This window comes from Onychomys torridus, chromosome 8 (genome assembly GCF_903995425.1).
Source record: "Onychomys torridus chromosome 8, mOncTor1.1, whole genome shotgun sequence".
Taxonomy (NCBI): domain Eukaryota; kingdom Metazoa; phylum Chordata; class Mammalia; order Rodentia; family Cricetidae; genus Onychomys; species Onychomys torridus.
This window is the reverse complement of record NC_050450.1, coordinates 97,431,362-97,457,312: the sequence shown is the minus strand read 5'-3', so window position 1 is coordinate 97,457,312 and position 25,951 is coordinate 97,431,362. Positions and strand designations below refer to the sequence as shown.

At 46.1% G+C, this 25,951-nt stretch overlaps 1 protein-coding gene across 8 annotated transcripts in view; it reads right to left on the bottom strand.

Moving 5' to 3' along the window:
• Nucleotides 1–25,951, bottom strand: part of Arsg (arylsulfatase G) — a 132,081-nt gene that overhangs the window by 33,722 nt on the left and 72,408 nt on the right. For 6 of the 8 annotated variants that reach the window (XM_036196971.1, XM_036196970.1, XM_036196974.1 and 3 more), the window contains exons 3-9: nt 20,517–20,704; nt 16,380–16,427; nt 12,704–12,815; nt 10,037–10,174; nt 4,323–4,519; nt 2,747–2,827; nt 2,022–2,108 (exon numbers count right to left, since the gene is read on the bottom strand). In XM_036196971.1, coding sequence (XP_036052864.1) covers nt 2,022–2,108; nt 2,747–2,827; nt 4,323–4,519; nt 10,037–10,174; nt 12,704–12,815; nt 16,380–16,427; nt 20,517–20,704 — 851 coding nt within the window. The remainder of the gene's footprint in view (nt 1–2,021; nt 2,109–2,746; nt 2,828–4,322; nt 4,520–10,036; nt 10,175–12,703; nt 12,816–16,379; nt 16,428–20,516; nt 20,705–25,951) is intronic. The other 2 variants (XM_036196973.1, XM_036196977.1) reach the window with 2 other exon arrangements.

The window sequence follows — 25,951 nt, the reverse complement described above, 5'->3', positions numbered from 1 at the left end:
ACCTGAGGAACTAGCAAGGTAAGATAGCTGTGGCTTGTTCTGTGTCTGTGACCTTCCAGCATTCACCCCAATAACTGGCCTCAGGTTTGTTTTTATTAACAAGTACCTTTAAGATTCATGCTATAGGGGAAACCTTCCATCCTCTTCAGCCTCCATGTCCTACCAGGAAGTGAGTTCAAGTTCTCTCCCAACTCTGGCATTCTTTGAATGCTGAAGATCCTAATTCTACTTCTCTTGTGAATAATGCTTGGCTTACTGGATATGGTAGCACATGCCTATGATCTCAGCATTCATGGGGCTAAGCAGGAGGAGCCTGAGTTCAAGGACACACACACACACACACACTCTACTATGATTTATTTTCCTAAGAGGAAGTCACACAGCTAACAATCGGAAACCACAGGGTTTTGTTTTGTTTTGTTTTGTTTTTGATGTTGTAGTTATTGTTATTGTTGTTATTTGTTTTGGCTTTTTGAGACAGTCCACTTACATAGCCCAGGCTGACTCTGAACTCACTATGGAGCCCAGCTTGGTCTCCAACTGGTGGAAATCTTTCTGCCTCAGTCTCCTGAGTACTGAAATTACAAGCATTGCACCACCACACCCAACTCGGGGAACCACACGTCCAGAGACATAAGCGACAGATTCAGGTATCACAGACAACAATGTTCTAGGCTGGTGGTTCTCAAAGTGACCAGAGATGTCTGCTTTGTCCTGGAGTGCCACAAAAACGCAAAACCACCATCATCAATTGATGACCCCTTGGGTGGAAACTTCATTTTAGCTAGATCCCCACAGGGTCTTGCTGTATCTACGCAACACAGCCTGAGAAGTGCTATTATAGACCATGATTCCTTCAGGTCATAAGTCTTGCCTGTCTTTGTATCCCTGGAAAAAAGTACTGCTCCTGGCATATAAAAGATTCTCAACAAATAGGAAGAACAGGAAACAGCAGATGCTCAACAAATGCTCAGACAAGGAAGGAAGTGAAGGACTGGGCTTGTTTCTAATGTTGTTTTGACAGTGTCTCACATATCCCAGCCAACCTAGAACTTACTATAGAGCCCAGGGTGACCATGAACTTCTGATTCCACTTACCTTCACTTCTGAGTGCTGAGATTACAGGCATGTACCACCACACTTGTTTATGTGATGGTGGGGATTGAACAAAGGATCGAGCTACACCCTAGGCAAGCACCCTACTGACTGAGTTACATCCTAGGCAAGCACTCTATAGACTGAGCTAAATCCCCATTCCACTTTCTACAGGTTTAATATTTTTCAGTGCTATACATCAAACTCACACATGCTGAGCAAGCACTCTGCCACTGAACTATCTAAACCTCTCATTCCTCTTTTACACTTCACCAGTCGGTAACAGTTTGCCACGGGAGGGAGGGATTGGGAATCACATGGAAACTCCCTCTTAAACCCAGAGTAGTCGCTGCTAAGCTTCTGAAGCTTTGCTACCTCCTTCAAGATTTTTCTAAGACATAAGCTTACTTTTATGTAGTAAAGCTATACTTTGAACAACGCATAGTTACATAAAGTACATGCATAGACGTTGCATATTATTTTATAACTTGTTTCATTCACTGAAAAATACTGAATGTAAATATTTCCAAGTCAATAAATGTCCATCAGTTTACTGATTCTTTGATGTCCCTCTAAATGGTTAAGTCCTTCAAACACTCCCCTCGCTGAGTATTTGAACTGGATTCCCCCTGGCTCTTTAACCTACTGCAATGTGCATCATGCATCCGCACCGTGCCCTTGGCTGATTAACTCCCTAAAACAAACTTTGCTTCCAGGAGGAGTCTGCGCATCAAAGGCGCATAGAACTTTTCAAACCTTTGCCCCGCACACCTGTCCCCAGTGAGGCTGTTCCCTCAGAACATAAGGTCCTTCCTTGTTGGGAACTTTTCCAGACCAGATGGGAAGTGAGCTTCCGACTCACGTACATTTACACAGAGCCAGAAATGGCCATAGGAGGCCCCTGGGTGTGTGGGGAGAGCACTTACTTTGACTATAGTGGGAAACGTGGTGTCTTCTCACCAACTGTGTGACCTTGGGCAAGTGACTCAATTCCTTCCGGCTTCTATCTTCATCTATAAGTGAAGCCATGGCTAGTTACTTTTCACTAATACAAGGCTTAGAGATGACATATACAATAGCCTTGCAGAGGGCCAGGCATGGTGGCAAACACCTTTAACCCCAGCACTCCAGAAGCAGAGGCAGAAGGGTCTCTGTAAATCTAAGGCCAGCCTGGTCTACATAGTGAGTTCTAGGCCAGCCAGGGCTACACAGTGAGACCCTGTCAAACAAAACAATAGCAATGGCAAATCCCAACCCCACAGACTTCTGAACTAAATATTTCTTGACTGGATAACGAGAACTAATGGTTGAATGAAGGGGGGTAGGGGAGAAAAGAAAAGGGACAAAGGAAGAAAAGACAGGCAGCCAAATGAATTAAGGCAAAGTATACTGACTGGACAGTTTATAGACTGGTTTGTCAGGATGAAGGGAAGAAAAGAAAGGACAGAAAGAGATGGTCCATGACGAACACACAATTTCTCTCCACCCCAATTTGTTTCTTCTCTGAGAGTTGGTGGCTGGTGAACCACTACATCCCTGCTTCATAACAGGGCAGGACACAAGATAGCTGTTCCCAAGACAAAACCCCACACTAGCCAGCACTCGGCTTCCCGAGCGGGATCTGATCCCACTGGATGAACTTCTCTAATACCTTGATGGGTTTGCCACAGTCCAAAGAAGGGACCCGTGCTGCCTGCCAGCTCACACTTCTGAGCCCATGGGCCGTTGTCTCCTAGAAACCAGAAAAAGAAATAGGGGATAGTCAGTGGGTCTCTTTTTCTGACCCGCCTCTCTGGTCAGAACCATGCACACATCAGGGATCGGTCAGAAAGACAAGCATGATCCCTACATTTGAAGTGTTCCTTGTAGGAGTAGATGTCAGTGCATGGCTACCCTGTGCATCTGTGGACCCCCTCCTTCCTATGCTTCCCAAGTGCTGGGCTTGCATATCACCACTCAGCTAAAACTCAGTGATCCCATCTCTACTAGGCTCTAAGAGAGCGGGGGTTGCCCTTACCCAGTAAGCTCTGCCCTTAACTTGCATGCTCATGTCCCATTCAGGTGGTGTTAGCAACCCCTGACCACTGCCATTTGTGTCAGCCCAGCCACTGCAGCATCCCTGATGCACCTCGAACTCCACGTACACTGTCTTTTCACTTACAATACACAGTGGGGGAGACCCTACTCTCCCATCAGCACATACTGAAAACCAGGTTTCAACTTGACCCAAAGGAGCTGCTACTCCTCAACACAGAGACCTGAGACGTAACATATCGGTATAACAACCCCCATCTACACACATCTCTGGATTTTTATGAGACAGTCTTGTTGTGTATACCCCAGACTATCCTCCTCAAACTCACTCTACAGCCCACCCTAGTCTTAAACTGGAGATCTTCTTGCCTTAGACTCTGAAGTGCTAGCATTCTGTTGTTGTTGTTGTTGTTGTTTTAAAGATTTATTCCTTAGCTGGGTGGTGGTGGCGCTGCACGCCTGTAATCCCAGCACTTGGGAGGCAGAGACAGGTGGATCTCTGTGAGTTCGAGGCCAGCCTGGTCTACAGAGCTAGTCCAGGACAGGCTCCAAAGCTACAGAGAAACCCTGTCTCGAAAAACAAAACAAAACAAACAAACAAACAAAAGATTTATTTCTTTAATGCACATCAGTGTTTTGCCTAAACATAGTCTGTGTGAGGGTGTCGGATCCCCTGCAACTGGAGTAATAGACAGTTGTGAGCTACCATGTGAATGCTGGGAATTGAACCTGGGTCCTCTGGTAGAGCAGCCAGTGCTCTTAACCACTGACCCTTCTCTCCAGCCCGAAGTGGAGAGCTGTGTATTACCATGCCTGGCTATATGTGAGCCCTTTTAAGGGATCATTAATTCAGTTCTGGAGCCACCTGACTGAAGATTCAGCCAGTAGCAATCACCATCACTGGGACCAGGGAGGAGATGGTAAAGGACTACACACGTTCACAATGTCAAAGTCACTCTTAAACAAGTAAGAGTAAATAGTCAGCAGACCCTAGTCAACATCTATGGGGCCAGGAAAGTGCATGCTCTGTCAGTACAAATCTTTCTCCATGACTCAATCATGGAAAACTCAATAGACAACACACTCAGCCCTTTCCCTGTTAAAGACATCACATGGCCAGACTCTGCTCACCACAGACCCTGTGCGGCTATCTACTAGACCCCAGCCAGTTCAGGTGGGCATTGCTACTTTACCTGTAAACCAGAGGAGCGTGTTTTCTTTTGCCACATGGTCCACCTTGTCCTTGATCTGCCCTACCAGACTGTCCATCTCGCGGAGACTTGCATGGTACGGCCTTTGGCTCTGTGGGTTTTCCAACGGTGGCGTTGCAGACAAAGGCACATGCATGTGTGCCAGGCCCACATAGAGCAGGAAGGGTCTTCCACTGGTGCTGGAAGAACAAGAAAACTCAGAGCCTCTGCAGGAGGCTGCTCTAGTCTAGGGTCTCAGCAGTCCTTCCTGACCACCACCCCACCACAGGACCTGCCCCGAAGGCTCAAGGATAATACATTTGTCTACCATCTTCTAAGGAAATGTGGAAGTCATCTGGCTAGCCAGCTGGAAAAGTACCTCACTGTAACCAGGCTTGTGTCCTGTGATAGTAAGAGCTACTTCACAGGGGTGCTGTCTAAGACCGTCCTCAGGGTAAACCCCCACTTCCCCTTTCAGGGGATGAATCAGAAACTGAGAGGGATCTAAGGAGTTCCTTCTGGTTATGCAACTAGTATAGACAGTCTGGACTTCAACTCGTCTGCCCAGAGCAAACCTGTGCTCTTTGCTGCACATCAGAGTTCAAGCATCCTGACCACTGTGTTAATTCTAGAGGTTCTCCACCTTCCCAATGCTGTGACCCTTTAGTACAGTCCTTCATGTTGTGGTAACCCCAATCATAAAATTATTGCATTGCTACTTCATAACTGTAATTTTACTACTGTTATGAATCATAATGTAGCTATCTGATATGCAGGGTATCTGAGATTCTACCGCTGTAAAAGAGTCATTTGACTCCTAGAAGATACAGCCACAAGGATATGTGTGACCACAGGGGACATTTAGATCAAGGCTCTGTTCTATACTAAACCTGGAAAATGTGTGATGAAAGGCTTGAGGGAACTGGGGTGGCCTCCTAGCAAAGACTCCACGGGGGCAGGCCTACTGACTTGGAAAATTGAGATAAAAAGATCACAAGTTCAAGGCCTACATGGTGAGTTTAAGACCAGCCTAGGAAACTTAATGAATCCTTGTCTCAAAATAAAAAGGAGAAAATGGCCTGGGGATATATGTATGGGTAGTATCCTTGCCCCATATACAGCGAAGTCTGAAGTTTAACCTCCAATTCTACTACCCCATCTCATCTGACCCTGATGCCCTCTTCTGGCCTCCTCAGGTACTGCCCATGCATGGTGCACATACATACATGCAGGCAAACACTGACATACACAATAAAAAATATATTTTTTAAAAAGCTGCTTGTTGCTGACTTGAGTTTCTTTTTTTCTTTTTTAAATCGTTCAATGAATTTTGGCTTACCATCAGGACAGACTTCCCAAACATTTCTAAAATGGTATTAAACATACTTTTGCCATTGTGTATTACATATTTGTGTGAAGCAGTATTTTCAACATGATTATAAAACTGCAACATCAATGAACTTTGAAGAGGCTCTACACCTTAGAGGATTCAAATCTTCATGTAAAAATAAACAAGCATATTTCATCTTTAATGAATGGTAAAATTACATGTATGTCACAGAATTGTTTGAAAATAATCTTTTTGTGATTTATTATCAGTAAATGTTTGGTTTACGTACCTATTTTATATACCTGAGGTATTGTAAGAATTTCTTGGGGTGGGGCTGGAGAGATGGCTCAGTGCATAAGAATGGTTAGCTCTCCTGCAGAGGACCCAGGCTCGGTCCCAAGCACGCACACTGGGCATCTTACAACTGCCTATAACTCTCTTTTAGTCCATGGCACTGATTACTCTTGTAATAGACTTCCTACTCCCCAGTAACCCATTGCAGAGTTCTCTTGACTCAACACTTCCCCTAATCTAAAACTTAACAGTGGTGCAAACATGTCATCCAGCACTCAGTGGGTGAAGGCAGGAAGACCAGAACTGCAATGTCATGCTTGATTATGTAAGGAGTTCAAGGCTAGCATATGATATATGACCCTGTCTCATAAAATTAAACAAACAAACAAATAAATAAATAATGTGAAGAGGATCGCATGGTGACCATCCAAGGCAGGGGCATCACTATGACTGCTAACAGGTCGTTTGTTCATTTACTCGGAGATCCATCATTCATCCCAGCATTCAAACAGGAAAAAGAAGAGGGATGGAGATGGGTAGACAAATGGGTCTTCAAACTGAGTCTAGAACCCTGTCTGCTGGTGCTACTGGCATCTGGGATGGGAAGGATGATGGGGAGGGAACAGACCACCATGGAAGGAATGAATAGGGAGTGGCAGAGGGTAGAGAAGGTAAGGAAGAGGGCAAGTTTTTCAGAAATTCCTTCGCTGGGGAGATATAAACAACATCTGATCCCTCCTCATGAGGTCACAACAGCAAACTAAAACATGATTTCACGGAAGATAACCCTGGGGAATCCACAGGTGTACTGGGCTTACAGAACATGAGTGGAGTTGCCTAGAGCAGCGAGGATGAACCCCAAAGTAGTGGAACTGGAAAGTCTTCCCCTAACGTGAGGATGGCTTCCCCACATCATTGTAGACGGTACCCATCTCAGTTTACCTCCCCAAGCCTACATTCCAGCACCTTCCAAGACGTCGAGGCCATGTGTGATTGGGGCAATTCCCACATACAAACAGCTGGGAAAAGCTGCTGGAATCTCAGGTAGTCTCCTCACTCCTTCTCGGAGAGAATGTCAACAGTGAGCCCAGTCCCGGTGGCCTCGTGGAAGTAGACACAGCTGATCTGTGGCTACTTTGCTTAGAGTGTCACATTCTGCGAAGGTAAATCAAGCAAAATAAAGGACTTGGCAAAGCTTAGGCTCCAGCTCTCGAAGGTTCAGTTTTCATCTATGTGTCATTAGGACACTGTTCTGAATGATACACGTCTTAACTGAGACTGCTCGAACAGAAACACCACAGGTGAATGCAAGCAAATGTTTACTCCTACAGTTCTAGACCGTGGGAAGGCCAGTGTCTCCATTCTTGGACTCTTTCTCCCTTCCACCCCTGAGAGAGACACTTATCATTTCCTGATAAGGGCACTCACTGATCCAATCACAGGGACTCCATCATTCTGGCCCAGTCTAGACCTCAATACTTTCCAAAGGTTCCCCACCTCTAATAATATCCTACCAGGTGAGGATGTATACATCCCCCACCCCCTTAAGCCACATGTACACAGGGTATCTATGAATGCTGACAAACATAAACCTACTTAAAACATAAGATTTTTATGTGCAGATGTGATTTTCTTTGGTAACCTGATTGTGCAGTTTGCAAATATAAACTTTGTAAATGACAAGTTGTATCAAAAAGTTGGACATGTCTCGTATGACTAAGGGTCTTGAATTGCAGGGGACATAGATATACAGTCCATAACATCTGCCTATTGACTACATACCAGATTTCCCAGAAGACTCTGGTTTCGAACACACCGAGTCAACATCTATTCTTATGCCCAACTGACCTATCTTTACTTACCAAGCCCTCTATTTTCTACCCCAGGCAGGTGTTGTCTTCGCCAGAGTTATTGCTGTGAGGAAACACCATGACCACAAACAACTTGGGGAGCCTGGCGATGGCGATGCATGCCTTTAATCCCAGCACTCGGGAGGCAGAAGCAGGTGGACCTCTGTGAGTTTGAGGCCAGCCTGGTCTACAAAACAAGTTCCAGGACAGGCTCCAAAGCTATATAGAGAAACCCTGTCTCGAAAAACAAAAAACAAATCAAACAAACAAACAAACAAAAAACCAACTTGGGGAGGAAGGGGTTTATTTGGCTCACACTTCCACCTCACTGTTCATTAGGACAGGAACTCAAGCAGGGCAGGAACTCAAGAGGCCATGGAGGGGTGCTGCTCACTGGCTTGCTTCTCCTGGCTTGTTCAGCCTGCTTTGTTATAGAACCCAGGACCACCAGCCCAGGGATGGCACCACTTACAATGGGCTGGGCCCTCCTCCATTAATCACTAATTAAGAAAATGCCCTCAAGACTTGTCTACAGCCTGATGTTATGGAGGAATTTTCATAATTGAGGTTCTCTCCTCTCAGATGACTTCAGCTTGTGTCAAGTTGACATAAACTAGCCAGCACAGATGTGAGCAGGTCCAGGGGACTTTTCTGTTACAGTGAGGAAGTCATGGATGGATTGGCAGGTCACATCTTAAACCTGCACGCCCTATGATTACCTTCTGAAAAGTTAAGAAGCCAACGGACTCATTACCTTTAGCTTTAAGGAATAGGCCAACTCTTTACTTTCTTTGTTGGATTTGGAAAGAGCATCAGTTGATTTGTCTCTTAATGAGTCCCTCAACTGATGGGTGTCAGGCTCCACCACCCCTGCAGAGCAAGCATTTCGCAGTCCCCAGCCCCAACCAGCTGCCATCCCTCCTGTCAGAAGGCTGCGGCTGTAAAACAGCAGGAGAATGCCCTTGCCAACCACAAAGCATCTGCCTGTCGGGCAAAGGGAACTGAGCTGTTTCAGAGCTGCAGGAAGCTGGGAGATGCTCAACCTTCCAGATCATAAAAGCTCCATCTATACCAGAAATCTGAGAAAAACCATTGACAATGTTTCTCAGTAAAGTCTGGGGAGTCCTCACATGGAACCTCTAATGTCCTGGGATGCTACTCTGAGGTCTGGGCCTGAAGTAATGGCCTGTGTGATGAAGAGCACATACAAACAACTGAGTCTACCTCACTGCTACTTCTGCCCTCCTTGATGGTGTCTCTAGAAAAGTCCAACATGGCTGAGCAAGGGCTGTAGGATCCTGCACCGTCAGGAGTTGGTCTGCTCAGCCATACACACATGAAGTCATTTGAATTCTACATGAGCAGGCAGCCACACAGCACATTTTTGTCTTCCTGCTCACTTCAGTTACTGCTGAAGAGAAGTTTAGGACCGTGACAGAAAGATTAAATCAACCACACTTCCTGTCATTCTCTGAGATGACAGGACAAGTATGGACAACGGCCATGCTCACACACAGTGATGGACAATGGTCACCCTCACACACACAGTGATGGACAGACAACGACCATCCTCATGATGGACAACGGCCATCCTCACACACAGTGATATGGATTTTGTTGTCATTTTTACTTTTTGCTCCTTTGAACATTAATTTAGTTTATTCAGAAGTGCCATGGTGTGTGGAGGTCAGAGGTCAACTTTCAGGAGTTGGTTCTCTCCTTCTACCCATATGGTCCCAGGGATTCAACTCATACTGTCAGGCTTAGCAGCAAGTAACCTTATCCACTGAGCTATCCCTAATCCTCTTTTGGTTGTTTTTAATTAGTAGTTTCTACGTTTAAAGACTGTTTCCTGTCTCTTCCAGAAACTGGAAAGATCTGATACCCCAGGCTCACATTCCAGGCTAACCCATCATCAATAGCTGGAGTTAAGTAGCTACTGTTTACAAAAGATGGGGTATGTTTGCCCCATGTTCAGCCTGTTTTCCACTTTTTGAAAGATTTATTTTTTAATTCTGTATTATGTGTGTGGGCATTTTATCAGCATGTATGTCTCTGCACCACATAGGTGCAATGCCCTTGGAGGCCAGAAGAATATGATCTCCTGGAATTGGAGTTACAGATGGTTGTGAGCCACCATGTGGATGCTGGATATTGAACCTGGATCCTCTGGAAGGGTGGCCAATATGCTCAACCACTGAGCTAGCTCTTCAGACCTGCTTTGTGGGCACTGTGTCCCTTACCTTGCCTGCTCAATGAACTCCGCCGCCTTTTCTGCATACTTCCGCGCAAGGCCACTCAGGTTCACTGGCTGCTCTACGATGTTGAGGTTTTCATAGAGGGGAAGGGCCACATCTGTGTAACAGTCCCTCTCGGGGCTCCTGTGTGGAAAATACAACCAGGAGAGCACTCATTTTCACATCCTAAATAATCACAGAAAGCCTTAGTGCAGCGACACACACAGATGCAAAACACGAAACAGCTGGTCCCAAGGGATTTAGCAGATCAGTCATGGCTTTTCCCTTCCCTTTGAATAGATGTTTATGTTTCTTGGATGAGTCATCCACCCTGTAAAACTTGATGAGATACTTCTGAGCCTGGGACATCACTGTTCCCATTTTGCAGAGAGAGACACTGAGGTCTGAACAGGTTAGTCCCCACCAGCACTCCCACAACTGGCTCTCTCCACTGTCCAGCCTCAGTGACAGTATGTATGGTGGGCAACACTGGGTACTGCTGTCCCTGACCAGGATTTCATGTGGGAAAAAAAAATCTGATAATAGGGCAGAATATATAAGGTGGTCTAGGGTAGTTTTAATTTTGAACTATGTTTGGAAAGTTTGGAGAAACAGTGTAGCACTGAGTAAAAAAAAAAAAAAAAAAGGAAGTCAAAGGCTACCAGTTCTTGGTGAAAACAAATTCCACCTTAGGAGGTTGAAGTCAACCTGACTGGCTGCTGCCTCGTGGCTGTACACCTCCTCCCCTGGCCACGATCTGGAGTACGTTACCTTCACTCCTGGAGGTTTACACCTGTCTAGAATAAGGTCACCTGTGCCCCTTACAGGGGTGTCTGGAGGACAAGTGGCAGCTCTCTGCCCTGGTCATCACCAAAAGCGAAAGGACAAAAATCCTGCAGTGCACACACGTCCTCCGGAGGACAATCAGAGAGGGCTGGGGACATAAGGAACTCTGCTCCACCTGCACGCATATAGCACCCTGCTGGAGAAGGCATCAAACTGAGTAAACCACTGCCACTGAAGCTAAAAAGATGGCTCAGCAGTTAAGACCACGTGTTGATCTTACAGAAGACCCAAGTTCAGTTCCCAACACCCACATGAGGCGGCTCAAAACCACCTGTAATTCCAGCTCAAGGGATCCGACACTCTCTCTGGCCTCTTTGGGCACCTCCTCTCACATATACAAACCTACACACAGATGTACACACATATAAAAATAAAATAAATCTTTACAAAAATAAAAAGCTATTATGATCTTGGCTTGGTTATTCTGTTTTGCTGGAATGCTCAGCTTTTTATTGCCTTGATAGAATTTCACTGCCATTTCGAGTCTGAGCCAAGCAGCCAATGCTTTCAATTCTGTGTTATTGTGATATAGATTAACAGTGAGAGAAGAGGGGGGTGGAGAAAGGGAGACATTGGTTGAGATAGCTCATGCGATTATATGGCCACATGGGGTTGTGGGCATGACCCCCTAGGCCACACACAGTTGTGTAAGAAAGGCACCAAGACACACCCCAGCCTTTCACACTGTCACCCGCCATCTTATTAAGCACAGACCTGGGAGGGGATCTGTTTCTTCACGTCCCATGTGCACCCAGGTGATGACATCCACAACGCTGGTCCAACAACCACACACTAAGAAGCAAACCTGGAGGACATGGCCCTGGACTCAGACTGGAATCTGGGTTCTTATCTCCTGCCATCTCTGGTGTGACCCAGGCAAGGAAAACTGGTCCCATGGATTACAGGCAAGGGTGAAAAGTGCCCAGAATGTAACAACTTCTCAATAAATAACAATTTTTATATTAACTCTTCTGTGATTAATGAGTCAGCTGAGACGTCCCCAAGCAGTTCAGACACCTGTGGCCTCAGGAGTAACTACAGCACAGGCTCTGAGGGGGAGGAGCACCGGACCCAGCTAATTTGTAACCTCAGTAAGGCTTAGCAACTCACTCATTCTCTCTCTCTATCTATATATATATATGTGTGTGTGTGTGTGTGTGTGTGTGTGTGTGTGTGTGTGTGTCTGTCTGTGTGTCTGTCTGTTTCTGTCTGCCTCTCTGTCTCTCTCTCTCTGTCTCCCCCATCTGTGTGTGTGTCTCTCTCTCTCTTTCTGCCTATGTCTCCCTCTCTCTGTCTCTGTGTCTCTCATTTTCTTTCTCTTTCTCTGTGTCTCCCCTTCTGTCTCTGTGTATGTCTCTTCCTCTTTCACTGTCTCCCTCTCTCTGTGTGTTGTCTTTCTCTCTCTCTGTCTCTGTCTTTCTATATATATTTTTCTTTCTGTCTCTTTGAGTCTCCCTTCTCTGTCTCTGTATATGTATAGTGCTCTCATGCACACCCCCCCTCCCATGTCTCAAGGCTGGGCCAGGGAAAGTCTAGGAGCAAAGCCAGCAGGCAGAGGAGGGAGACCCCACCTGTGTGAGATCTTGGCAGGCACAAGGCTCTCCCCAGGTGAGCTAAACAATTCAGAGATTCTGGAAAATTCCAACAGAAAAAAATTATAATTCCCATCTTTGCATTGGGGCACAAATAAAAAAAACCTTTTGCCCTGAATGCATTCTTTATCTTGTGTGCTGCCTCAAATGTCCACGTCTGTCTCATTTACTTATTCTAGAACTCCGGTCTCCACTTTGACTTAAAGCCCACAGTCAATGCATCGAACATTCTTACCTCCGTAGGCCATCGCTCTGGGGACATGCTGGACAAGGAGGGTGGTTGTAGCCGGGGGTGTCAGTACAGCCCATGTCATGGCTGTATGGGATTCCAAAGTAGTAATCAAAACCTGAAAGAGGGGCAACTGGTTAGCACCCCCACTCACTGCTTCTCAACACGCCTGCCCTCTCACATGCACAACAAAATTTAATTTCCTGTGATTTAATATTAAGGTGCTCAAGAGTGTGTAATTACAAGAGGATTTGATGAATATCCCTTTGAAGTATGCAAAGAAAATCACTTTGCAGGATTCTGGCTGTAAGACTAGCTTTGTGAAATGTCTTATGATGAAAGTTAGCCTAGATTGGGAGGAAGTACCAAGGATTGCTGACCATCTAACATCCTCTAAAGTTATGAATACATGTGGTAAGTACTTGGTTTAAAAAAAAAAAAACATGATAGTTTAAGGAATCAAAATTCTGCCCTTGGGAAGCTTTCTCTGTGGGCCACTGAGATGGCTCAGCGGGTAAAGATGCTTGCCAACAAGCCTAATGGTGTGAGTTCAATCTCCAGAACTATACTGTAGAAGGAGACTTGAGTCTCCCAAGATGAGTCTCCCAAGAGTCATCTACTGTGGACTATTTGTTTAACTACGTAAAGGTGTGTTACATTTGTTTATGCTGCATTTGTTTAACAATGTAAAGATGTGTTCCATTGCCTGCCTAAGGAATCTGATTGGTCTAATAAAAAGCTGACCGGCCCTTAGCCAGGCAGAAGAGGGATAGGCGGGGCTGGTGGGCAGAGAGAATATGTAGGAGGAAAAAAGGAGGGGGCAGGAGAGAGAACACGAGAGAAAGGAAGGGAGATGCCTGGGCCAGCCAGCCAGGCAGCCACCAGCCACACAGACACAGAGTAGGACAAACAGAATGAAAGAAAGGTTTAAAACAACAACAACAACAACAACAACAACAAAACCCCACAGGGCATAATGTAGATGAAGAGCAACAGGCTAATTTAAGTTATAAAAGCTAGTGGGACAAGCATAAGATAAGGCTGTGCATTTATAATGAATAAGAAGTTTCTGTGTCATGGTTTGGGAGCTGGTTGGTAGTCCAAAAGAAAGCATGTTACAGTTGTCCTCTGACCCCCCACATGCATGCCACAGCACACACGTGTGTATGCATACACAAAATTAAATACATAATTTATAACAGAGAAAATAAAGTATTTTAAGCCACGAGAAGTGGATGAGTCGGGCATGATGGTGTACGCCGATAATCCCAGCATAATGGAGGATAAGGCTGAAGGAGCCTGAGTTTGGGGCCAGCCTGGACTATATACTGAGATCTTGGCTCACCACTCGAAGGGTCAGAGGAGGAAGATATTCCCAGATGTGGTGGGTGGGGTGGACATAGCAATAACATCTCAACATGCCTCCTAAAGAATGAGTGTCTGAGCCAGGACTTCAAAGGCTGGGAGGTGGGACGGGCTGGAGGAGGAAGAATGTGAACGCTGTAACCCGAATTCTTTGTAGCCATGTTCTCTGACATCGGCCCTCTCTTTCTTCTATAGCTCAAGCTCTTTACTGGGCCTGACAAGCAGGGAGGGTGCCTTGCCTCTTCAGCCCCTGCCTGTGCCTCTGGCCTGCTCCATCTGCACATTTCTATCCCATTTCTCACGTGACTCAGACTCTGGAACGCCAGTGGCTTTGCCTGGAATCGCCAGCTCTGTAGCTCTTACCAGTGAAGCTATAGAGAAGCAGTCTCTCACAGACCCAGTGCGGTTCCCATAAAATGCCCCTCTCCTCACCACTTCCTGCTAGCCCCTTCCTCTGTCTTTCTCTGTCAATCCACAGCCTGTAGACTCTGTCAGCATGAATGACAGGCTCTTCCCCTTCACACTGCATTCCTGAAGTTGGAACATTAGACAGACCCTCATCCACCAGTAGGTGGTTTACTTCTCATTTAGCTTTAACTATTGACTTGACATAGCTGAGTGACCTGAGAAGGGGGAGGGGTCTCAATGAAGGGGCCTCCCAGATCAGACTGGCTCATGTGTGGCTGAGCAACTGTCTTCTTTGCTCACGGATGTAGGAAGACCAGCCCCCTGTGGGCAGCACCACTCCCCAGGCAAGGTAGGTAGTTGCAGGCTACAGCTAACTAAACACAGGTCTGTTTCGACTTTAAGTTCCTGCTTTGACTCCCTTCGATGGTGAACTATGACCGGGAAGTGTAAGCCAAATAAACCCTTTTCTCCTGGAGTTCCCTTTGGTCACGGCATTTGTCCTAACAGCAGGAAGGGAACTAGACCTGTATATATAGCATGTTACTAGTACTGAAGAAAACCTGATAGCTCCATCTCAACCTTGTCTGTACAACAGATTTGAACACCTCACAGGTAAACCACAGAACCCTCAACTGTCGTCATTTGTCACAATGAGTAAATGCTTCAGGTTTTGGAGGCAAGAAGTCTCTAGGATGGCTTCTGAACTCTGTCACTGTAGCATAAAACACCCGTGGGCAATATGCACAAAGATGAACATGACTCTTTCCAATAAAACTGTATTGACAGAAACAGCTTGCTGGATTTGGCCCACGCTGTCTGTATACCAACTCCTACTTTAGATTATCAACTGCCCTCAGACCCCAGAGTTAGTGAGAAGCCTCCGTGTTTACTGGAGCCCTGGTCTCTGAAATAACCAAGAGTCAAAGGGGAGTATGGATGCATAAGAGGAATGTGTGATGTTTGATATGATCCATGGTGGGTTTTGAAGGGAAGACCGGGGCGGGCGGGGGGGGGGGGGGGGTGTGTTTCATGGGAACCAGGATAGTGTACATGGGCAGAGTACAAAAAGCAGGAGGGACACCATTTTTAAAAGACATGACTCCATCTTCTGCCCTCTGTGTTCCTTTAAAAGACACAATGCAGCCCTTTGCACAGTTAGGGAGAGACACTGGGGCAAGGTGAGAAGTTTGTAAAACAGAGACTGTCTCTAAAGGAAAAGGCCACCTATTTGTGTATAAAGTGGCAGGGGAGGACAGACAGGCGTACGTAGTAGGTCAAGGCTGCATGTGCTGACGTGACATGCTGACGTGGTAAACGGCTTCTAAGGGACAGTCTGCGGGTTCCCATGAGCAAAGGGAAAGGCTAGGGAAAGGGCAGAGGCACAAACTACAAATTGTAGAACACTCACATTTCGGCAAATCTGACATTCAGAGAATATCGCTGAGCGATTAGAGAGTCCACTTTGACAGCCTGGTCTCAACCTTCTTCTCCCGAGGTGAGAGGATTCAAGTAGCTGCAGGAAGAGGCCAGGAGGCAGCTTCCTCTATCCGGGTCCATGACAAACCAGCAGACCTTTTGTTTTTTTGTCTTTTACTTCTTTCTACCTGCACCATAAGGACTTCACAGACTGTTCCCTAAGGCGCAAAGAACTGGGAGATGGAAGGAAATGGATGGGTCCACAATGGACTAGCCTTTTGGGTAGACAGACAACAAGATAGAGGACCAGAGAAGTTTCTAGAAAGAGATGTGAGGATGGGGGCTCTGGTACCCTGCATGTACTTTAGTGACTTTTGAAGCAAAGATGTCCTAACATAGAATATCTCCAGGGACACAATGGCTTCAAATGTTCTTTTACACAGGGGTCCTTATTTTCTCGTTCCCAGGGAACAAACTCCAAAAGAATTCTTACCTCGAAAATTGGGGTGATAAGGGCCATGGTGCCCAAGATGCCATTTTCCTGTGGAAAGAAAGAGAGCGATATTCAGATGGGGCTCTATGGAAACATATAGACTCTCTAAGAAGCTAATCACATACTCGGTTCCCATCAGCTTCACACTTCGGTGAGAACGAAGAGAGCCTGCCAGTGCTAAGCTTTGCTCTCTGGGACCACAAGAGTTCCTACAAGGAGATAGGAGGCAAGCAAGGACCGGATGACTCAGAACCACGTGGGAAAGATGAGCTGGGGCTAGTCTCTCTTCCCAGCAGCCCAGTGATGCTGCCCAGCTGAGCCTCTTCCTTCGGGAGCACATGACTCGTGATGCCCTGTGGAGCATCCTGCAAAGATGAAGATGGGTGCAGGTCCCCACCCTGCCTGGCCTCAGCATCTCTGGGTATTGTCGTCAGCAGTGGGCAGAGGCCAGGGGACAGGCCACTTCCCCCAGTAGCTCTAGCACTGAAACACCTGCAGGGCAGCAAATGAGAAACTTGGCCACCTGCAGATCCTGCTGCACCAGCTCATTCGTTCTGAGGAGATAATTGGGTGATGTGGGGCAGAGTTCCGACAATGTGAGAAACTCTGATCAGCTCGTTTGCTCTGTGGACTGGATCCCAGGAAACCACTGCCAATGCAAGCGGGCCAGAGATGTAAAATCAATCCAAAGATCTAAACTGTGGCGACCTTTAACAACATGAAGGAAGGAAGGAAGCCAGCAAGCAGACACAGGGGCGTGACTAAGTAAACTGTTTGATGTGGCCTTAATAAAACACAGCCAAACTACCTTTTAAAGAAAACGTGCAGAGCAAAAATTAACAGCCTGTGAATCAAGATGAGCATCTATATGAGTCCACGATCCCCTCTTGCAACTGCAAACTGCTGTGTTTATTAAAGACAGGGTCTTACTATGTAGCTCAGGCTGGCCTCGGGTTTGAGATCTCTTCTCTACCACCATGCCCAGCTCTGTTCTGTAGGTCTGAAAAACAAGTTTTGTTTTGTTTTCAAGGCAGGTGACTTTTGTAGCCTTGGTTGTCCTGGATCTAGCTTTGTAGCTCTGGCCTTGAACTTACAGAGATCTGCCTGCCTCTATTGAGATTAAAGGCATGTGCCACCACCCAAACCAAAACCCAGTTGAAAAGCAAGCTTTCTAAAGAAAAAATTAAAGGTAAGCGCAGTGGTGCACACCTTTAGTGTCAGCAGCCAAAAGACAGGGGCAGGTGGATCTCTATGAGTTCCAGGTCAGCCTGGTCTACACAGTGAGTTCCAGGCCAGTCAGGACTGCATAGTGAGACCCTGTGTCAGAAAAGAAAAAAAAAGAAGAAAGAAAGAACTGAGGGGAGCCTGAGTGGTAGCACATGTCTGTGACGACAGTGCCCAAGACACTGAGGCTGAAAGTTCAGAAGTTAGATAAGGTTATATAAGAGTTCAAAACCAGGCTACACAGCAAGCCTCTGTCTGGAAAAAAAAAAAAAAAAAAAAAAAAAATATATATATATATATATATATATATATATATATATATATATATAAAATATGAAGAAGGAAGGGGTAAAAACACATGAACACAGACAATCAGCCTAAGTGGTGTCAAGCACTGTGAATGGCCTCCAGAGCCCTTTGGTGGGTTTCATTCATAAGCAAGTAGACACACTTATCTTCTTCAGGCTCACAAAAGGTGCAGTTTGAGGTGGGGATTGTCGGGGGAGAGCTATACAGACACCTGGGATCAGTGGCATACTTGGTGGTTAAAGGCAAAAGGGAACCACAATACCAGCATAGGTGAGGAAGAGCCCAGCCCCCCTGCTTTGTATGAGGCTTTAGCATCAGGCAGTCCAGAGACGAAACACATCCTGACTCTAGGGATAACATGGGTGTATCTAACAGGTCTATCTAACAGGCAACCCCCAGGGGGAGCTTCATGTGCTCTCTGGTACTCATGACAGTGTAATTATACCTCAGGGTAGGAGCAGGGAGGAGTATCTTAGTTAGGGTTACTATTGCTGTGCTGAAACCCCATGACCAGAAGCAATTTGGGGAGGAAAGAGTTTGTTTGGCTTACACTTCCACATCACTGTTTATCACTGAAAGAAGTCAGGACAGGAACTCAAACAGGAACCTGAAAGCAGGAGCCGATGCAGAGGTTTACTCATCATGGTTCATTAAGCTTGCTTTCTTATAAAACCCAGGACCACCAGCCCAGGGCTGGCCCCACCCACAAGAGGCTGGGCCCTCCCCCACGAATCACTAATGAAGAAAATGCTCCTCAGCTGCTGTGGGGTGGTGGTATACACCTTTAATCCCAGCACTTGGAAGGCAGAGGCTGGTGGATCTCTGTGAGTTTGAGACCAGCCTGGGCTACAGAGTGAATTCCAGGACAGCCAGGGCTACCCAGAGAAACCCTGTCTCAGGATGGAAAAAAAAAAAAAAAAAGCCCTACAACTGGATCTTACAAAGACATTTTCTCAATTGAGATTCCCTCCTTGCACATGACTTTAGCTTGTGGTCAGGCTGACATAAAACTAGCCACATAGAAAGCTAGAAAGAGAAAATAATCTTTGATTGGTCCCTTCTTCCGCTGACTGGGGTTTCTCCTTCTGAGTCAATGAATGTCATCCGCCTGTTCAAGTGCCTATAGAAGAATGCCAAGGCTCTGAACTCAGAGTGGGGAAGGAAGCCCCAGAGATGCCAGCCCTTGGTCTGTGTTAGCAACCTCCTCCAAGCTAACACAGAAGGCTCCAGAGACCAGAGTCTCATCCACAGGGGCCCTCACTGTCATGTGCCTGCTAGCACACCCTCCCTTGCCATTTCACTGGAACCAGGTCTTTGAAAGTAAACAAATAGGCTGAGGAGGCTGGAGGAACTGCTGGGTGGTCTCCTGTGCAGGCACAGACACCACCTGTCTCGGGCAGGAATGTGAGGCCAGTGTCCTCAGATTCAAGACATAGTTCTCGGGCTCTCCAATAGGAGAAGAATAATCCTATGTAAATGAACGGATCTCTGGAGCCAGAACACAGGCCATGCTGAATAAGAGGTGCCTGAAAAATATATGCAAGGAGAGGAAGCCTGGAATTCCAGCACTCTGAGGCTTCAAAGAGGACTGTATGTTTGGGGCCAGCCTGGGCTACATAGTAAGACCCTGTTTCAGAAACAAACAGAGCTGGGGATGCAGTTGGTAGAGTGCTTGCCTAGGTTCCATCCCCAGGACCACATAAAACCAGACATAGTGGCACATGCCTTTTAAAATTCCAGCTCTCAGGAGGTGGAGACAGGAGGATCAGAAGTCCCTTGTCATCCGCAGCGGCCATCTTGGAATGCATGAGACTCTGTTTCAAAAAATCAAAACAAAAGAGGAGGAAAGAAGGAAGCAAGGAAGGGAGAGAGGGAAAGACACAGTTGAACAACGGGAACCGCCTGCTGGTTTCCTGTCCTGTGTCCATGTCTTCATTTATGCTTCTAATAAAATTTGGCAGTTTGGCGAGGTGGGGACAGGGTTAGGACTGTTTGCCACAGAGACAGCACCCAGTGTATTGTGTATTCTAGGTAGGTGCTTCACCCCGTCTCACTCCTAGCCCAGAGCCGTGAGTTTGTTCAAGGTGGCCACGCCCAGGGCCAAGTCAATTATTATAATCCAGTTTCCCAGCCTTCTTTACAACCTAGTAGCCATGTTACCCAACTCTGGACGGTACAATTTAAGCCCAGTGGTTAGGCAGGAAGGATTCTTCTTAAACAAAAGATTCCGTTTCTTGGTAAGAATGGGTGGTACATGCGGCTGGGACCCATTCCTTCTCTTCCCCCTAATTACAATCACGCACCCTGAAGCTGAGGCAGGCACTCCAGCCACAGGACCTGCTCAGGATAGCAGCAGAGAGTCCGAAAAGCTCCCGACGGTATCTTCGAGCGTCTGACCGAATGGATGCAATCACTTACCACAAAGCTTATTATCATGGGAGGAAAGGCTCTACACACGTCTCCAACCACTGCCCGGTCGCCCCAGTTACGGACAGCTAGCTGAGAGCATTCCTGCCTTACGTACCCAGCAAGAAACCAACAAAAGACGCAGATGCGAGAGCTGAAGACCCTGAGATCCTGAAGCAGCTCCCCAGGGTACGTTACCTATCATGGCAGTGGCATAGCCAGCCCGCTGCAGCACCTCGGCCAAGGTGGTCTCATCGAGTGGAAGCCCCCCTACGGACGTGACGGCAAAGTTGTGCGTGACTCCGTTACGTAGACCCAGCCGGCCAGTCAGCAGGGAGGCTCGCGAAGGAGAGCAGGTGGAAGCGGCCGCGTGGAAGTCTACAAACCTACAAGGAAAGGGCATCAGCTCAGGACCTGGCCAGCTGCAGGAAGCCAAATGGAAAGGAATTGGGTGGGGGGGGGGGGGGGGGGGGGGGGCTCACTCGGGGACTGGAATGATAGCCCTGAGAAAAACACTTCAGGAATCACCCCGTGTTGTGTGCAAGGTGGGAAGAAAACTAGTCTGAGGTTAACTCGGATTGGCAGGGCCAATCCTCTTTATTTACAGATCCTGTATGTCAAAGTCACTCACTTCAGGGAGTTTTTTAACCTCAAAAACTAAAATGTGAGCCAGTTTAGAATTATCCATGGGTGGAAACAGACATGCAGGAGAGATGAGTCAGTGGTTAAAAGTACAGACTGCGCTTTCAGAGGACCAGAGTTCAGTCCCCAGCACCCATGTTGGACAGCCTGTAACCCTAGCCCCAGGAAATCCAGCACCCTCTTCTGGTCTCCATGGGCAATTGCCCTCATGTGTAAATACTCCCACAAAGACAGACAGACACAAAATTAAATAATCATCATCATCATCATCATCATCATCAAAAAAAAGGAATAGACTTGGAGAAAAATGTGAGTTACAGGGCTGGGAAGACAGCTCAGTCAGTCAGTGTTTGATGCCTGAGGTCAAATTCCCAGCACCTATGTAAAAGCCTAGTATACCAACATACATCTATAATCCTGGTGTGAGGGAAGTAGAGACAGGAGGATTCCCTGAGTTCGATAGCCAGCCTTCTAGCCTTTCTGATGAAGTGAGCTCCAGGTTTGGTGAGAGATCCTGTTTCAAAATGTAAGTTGGGACCAAACTGATAGTCTAGTAGGTAAATGTGCTTGCCGCCAGGCCTGATGATCTGATCAATCCTCAAGACCCACACTGTGGGCAGGAGAGCACCGAGTCCCCAAAGCTGTCCTCTGACTTCCATATGCACACCATGGCATAAGTGTGTTGTGGAATATTATTTTAAGGCATGTTATGTTTGTTTATGCTCTGGAACATTTATTTAATAATGCAAAGATGTGTTACATTCTTTTATGTTGCATTTGTTTAACTCTGTGAAGCTGTGATACTGTGCCTGTCTAAAACACCTGATGGTCCAATAAAGAGCTGAATGGCCAATAGCAAGGCAGGAGAAAGGGTAGGCGGGGCTGGCAGGCAGAGAGACTAGAAGGAGAAATCTGGGAAAAGAAAGAGCAAGAGAACAAGGAGAGGAGGACACCAGGGGCCAGCCACCCAGCCACCCAGCCAGTCACAGAGTAGGAGTAAAAGTAAGACATACAGAAGAAAAGGAAAAAGCCCAGAGGCAAAGGGTAGACAAGAATAATTTAAGAAAAGCTAGCAAGAAACAAGCCAGGCTATGGCCAGACATTTATAATTAAGAATAAGCCTCCAAGTGTGATTCATTTGGGAGCTATGAGTGGGCACCCCAGAAGAGTAAAAGAAAAAAAAAACAACTACACGTGTGTCCACACACATACACAAAGCAAACATAATAAAACTATTTTTTATTAATGTGGAGAGCAATCCAAGAAGACTCTTGACATCAATTTATGGCCCCCACATGCACACATAGCTGCATATATATTTATGAACACACACAAATGCATACCACACACACACACACACACACACACACACAGAGAGAGAGAGAGAGAGAGAGAGAGAGAGAGGGAGAGAGAGACTTGCCTGTTCTGTTCCAATGCACACATTCCTATTGAGATCGGACAAAAACTCTCTCCCATCCTGTTTCAGCTTTGAGGTTTTTGAGGCTATTAATAAGTGTCCTTTGACCCCTCTATTGAGTACCATTGCTTTTACTTTTCATATTTTTGTGGGTGGTTTCACTGTGTGCAATGGCCCCTGAGTAAAGTGCTAAGTGCAGTCTAGCGTTCATATGCACAAGAGAGCTGGAATGTGCCTTACAGAGATGTGCATGTTCCCCAAGCTGTTCAGGAATGAGTTACAGTGCAGTTGGCTGAGCTCAGCACTAATGACTCAAAAGTATGTATTAAACAAACACAGTGTCTTTAAACAGAATCACACATAAAACAAGGTTATGAATTGACTGACTGATAAAAATGTTGCATCCAGGGGCTTGCAAGAATGCAATGCTGTATTTCCAGGCAGAATAAGGTTGCAGTATCTGCTGCTTGCTGTGACTACACAAAACGTAAGAACTGCCTGGCTCTATTACATATGATTGTGTGCCCATGCTTGCTTTATATAGGGAATATAAGAGAATTCCAGGGCAAGCAGGGTAGTTCAGAGGATAAAGGCACATGCCACCAAGCCTGATGACTTGAGTTCAATTCCTGGGACTCACATGGTGGAAAAGAGAATCCATTTCTATGAGTTTTCCTCTGACTTCTACTTGCAGTGTGGCAGGCATAAAACACCACCCCAAACATATATATAAACATGTAATATAAACATGTACTTTAAAAATTACAGGTATGGAGGCCGGGTGGTGGTGGTACATGCCTTTAATCTTAGCACTTGGGAGGCAGTGGCAAGTGGATTCTGAGTTCGAGGCCAGCCTGCCTACAAAGTGAGTTCCAGGACAACCAGGGCTGTTACACAGAGAAACCCTGTCTAGAAAACCAAAAAAAGAAAGAAAAAAAATTCTTGGCATGGGGCCAGAGAAATGGCTCGGTGATTAAAGGCGCTTGCTGCCAAACCAAAAATCTGAGTTCGATTCCTAGGACCCACATGTCGGAAAGAGAGAACTAACTCCCACAAGTTGTCCTCTGACCTCCACACTTGTGGTATGCACGTGTTCACTCTCCATATAAATAAATAATATATTATAAGATATTTTTTAAAAATTCTAGGCATGTCCTCACCCATAAAGGAACATGGAGCCTAGTTAGAAAACAAGGCTAGAGGCTGGGGAGAGGATTCAGCAGTTACAAGCACTTGTTCTCCTAGGGGACTAGAGTTTGGTTCCCAGCACCCATGTGGTGGTTCACAACCATCTGCAACTCCAGACCCAGAAGGTCTAATGCCCTCTTCTGGCCTCTGAAGGCACCAAGCACACATGTGGTGCCCATACATGCGTGCAGGCGAAATACTCACACACATAAAAAAAATCTAAAAAGAAAAATGATGTAAAGAAAGCAATCATGGAATAGCTTAAAGAAAAACAGTGGGTGAGAGAAGATAAATAAGACCCCAAGCCCATGACAGAGACAACGGGATGCAGTCTGGCATGTTTCAGAACTGATGTGGGGGAAAGGACTTGATAAGGACCCAAGCTTAGCAAAAGATTCCACAGAGTGGGCAGGACCCAGGTTGCAATCTAAAAGATGGGGGGGCCATCAAGGGACACTCTGAAAACCACAAGGGCAGGCATTCCAGTGGAGGAACAGGTGGACACTAGAAGAGCTGATGGATAAGCCTGATTGCCAACTTGGTAGCATTCCGAACCACTTAGGAGATCCACCTCTGTGTGTGTGTGTCTGTGAGGGTAGCTCCAGTGAAGCATCCAGCCTGACTGTGGGCGGCACCATCCCATGAACTGGCGTCCATGGCAGAACTCATCTTGCTTTGCTTCCGACTTGTGAAGGCACCATGACCAGCTGCCTCATGTTCCTTCCATCATGCCTCCCTCCTCCATCATGGACCACACCCTCAAACTTGTGAGACAAAAGAAACTCCTCCTTGCTTACTTTGCTCTTGAAACTGATACAAAAGGTAAGCCAAAAGCTAGTCTTAAAAATAAAATAAGCAAGGTTTCTCACAAGGGGCAGAGAAATGTCCTGTGGTAGAGGGCTGGGAAAAAGAGCCTTGAGGATCTGCTGTCCTATGGATTGATTTCTGTACCACGAAAATGTCGAATCTGGGGGAAAATGCAAAGTTAAACTTCAAAGGAGAACCAAGAAGGCCTCATAAGAAAAAACAAAGCAGAAGCAAATGAGTCTCCCTACCTGACAAATTTCAAAGAAGAACGCCCAGAGGGAAGAATCATTTCAGGTGACTTTAGCACATGGTGTTCAGGCTGTCCATCCCAATGGGATAAAAAGAAATCTAAGAACAACACCCAAAAAGTATATTGCAAGGCGATCTTAAACTTTATACAGTGGCTTTATTATTGGTGGAAGTATTAGTACAGGGATTTGGGAAACAACTTCATGTGTATGAGAGAGTAATGTAAATAAGTAATTATATTAATGCTCCTAACAGGGAGCCAAGATTTTCACCATCATAAAACTATAAGAACTATAAGATGTTAAGGAAAGTCTATAATATAAAAATGACTGGCAGCATAATGACAGGGCTGGGGCTGCAGCTCAGTGGTGGTGTGCTTGTCTGGCACTCCCCAGCCTCTGGGTTCGGTTGCAATACCACAAGAAAAAGTGAGTTAGAAAGAAAATGTCATTATGAATTCAAAACTTTTTAAAAAATCTATTGCCAACTTACTAGCAACTGACAAAAAGAAGCATTACTTCCCCTCTCCCCAAAACAGCAAACATACCTGAACCCAGCCTTTGTTTTTAACACATTTCCACATTAAAAGAATCATATATCTTGGGAAAAATATCTAATTCCAGGTTTGAGATAATTTGGGCATCAGAAGAATAAGTATATGCTTGGGAGACATAGTTCATTGGTACAATGCTAGCCCAGCATGCACAACTCCTGAGGTTAGATTTCCATCAAAACACACACACACACACACACACACACACACACACATACACACACACACACTCATGCATGCATGCACACAAGCACACAGGCATGCACATATGTACACCAAGTCATTTTTCACCACTGGAAGAGAATTTGATACCAATTCCACATTCTAAAACTTCATAATTAGCCAGGCAGTGGTGGTGCACGCCTTTAATCCCATCACTTGGGAGGCAGAGGCAGGCGGATCCCTGTGAGTTCGAGGCCAGCCTGGTCTACAGAGTGAGTTCCAGGAAAGGTGCAAAACTACACAGAGAAATTCTGTCTCAAAAAAACAAACAAAAAAAAAAATCATAATTAAAGGCAAATAATTAAGCACATGCCCTGACCCTCTGGATGGACTCACAGCCTCAGTTAGGTGACAAGGGAGAACACTCCTTTTCATCAACTAGCTCACACAGTAGCCTTGGGAAATGACCATGTCTACAACATCCCCCCCAAAATAACTTGTGACCAATGGACATGGGTGGTCACTCTGTCACCCTCTGTCACCCTCTGGTCATTTATGAATTGGACAGGACTGGCAATTAGCTCCCTATGAAGGGATTAGATTTAGTGTCACTAA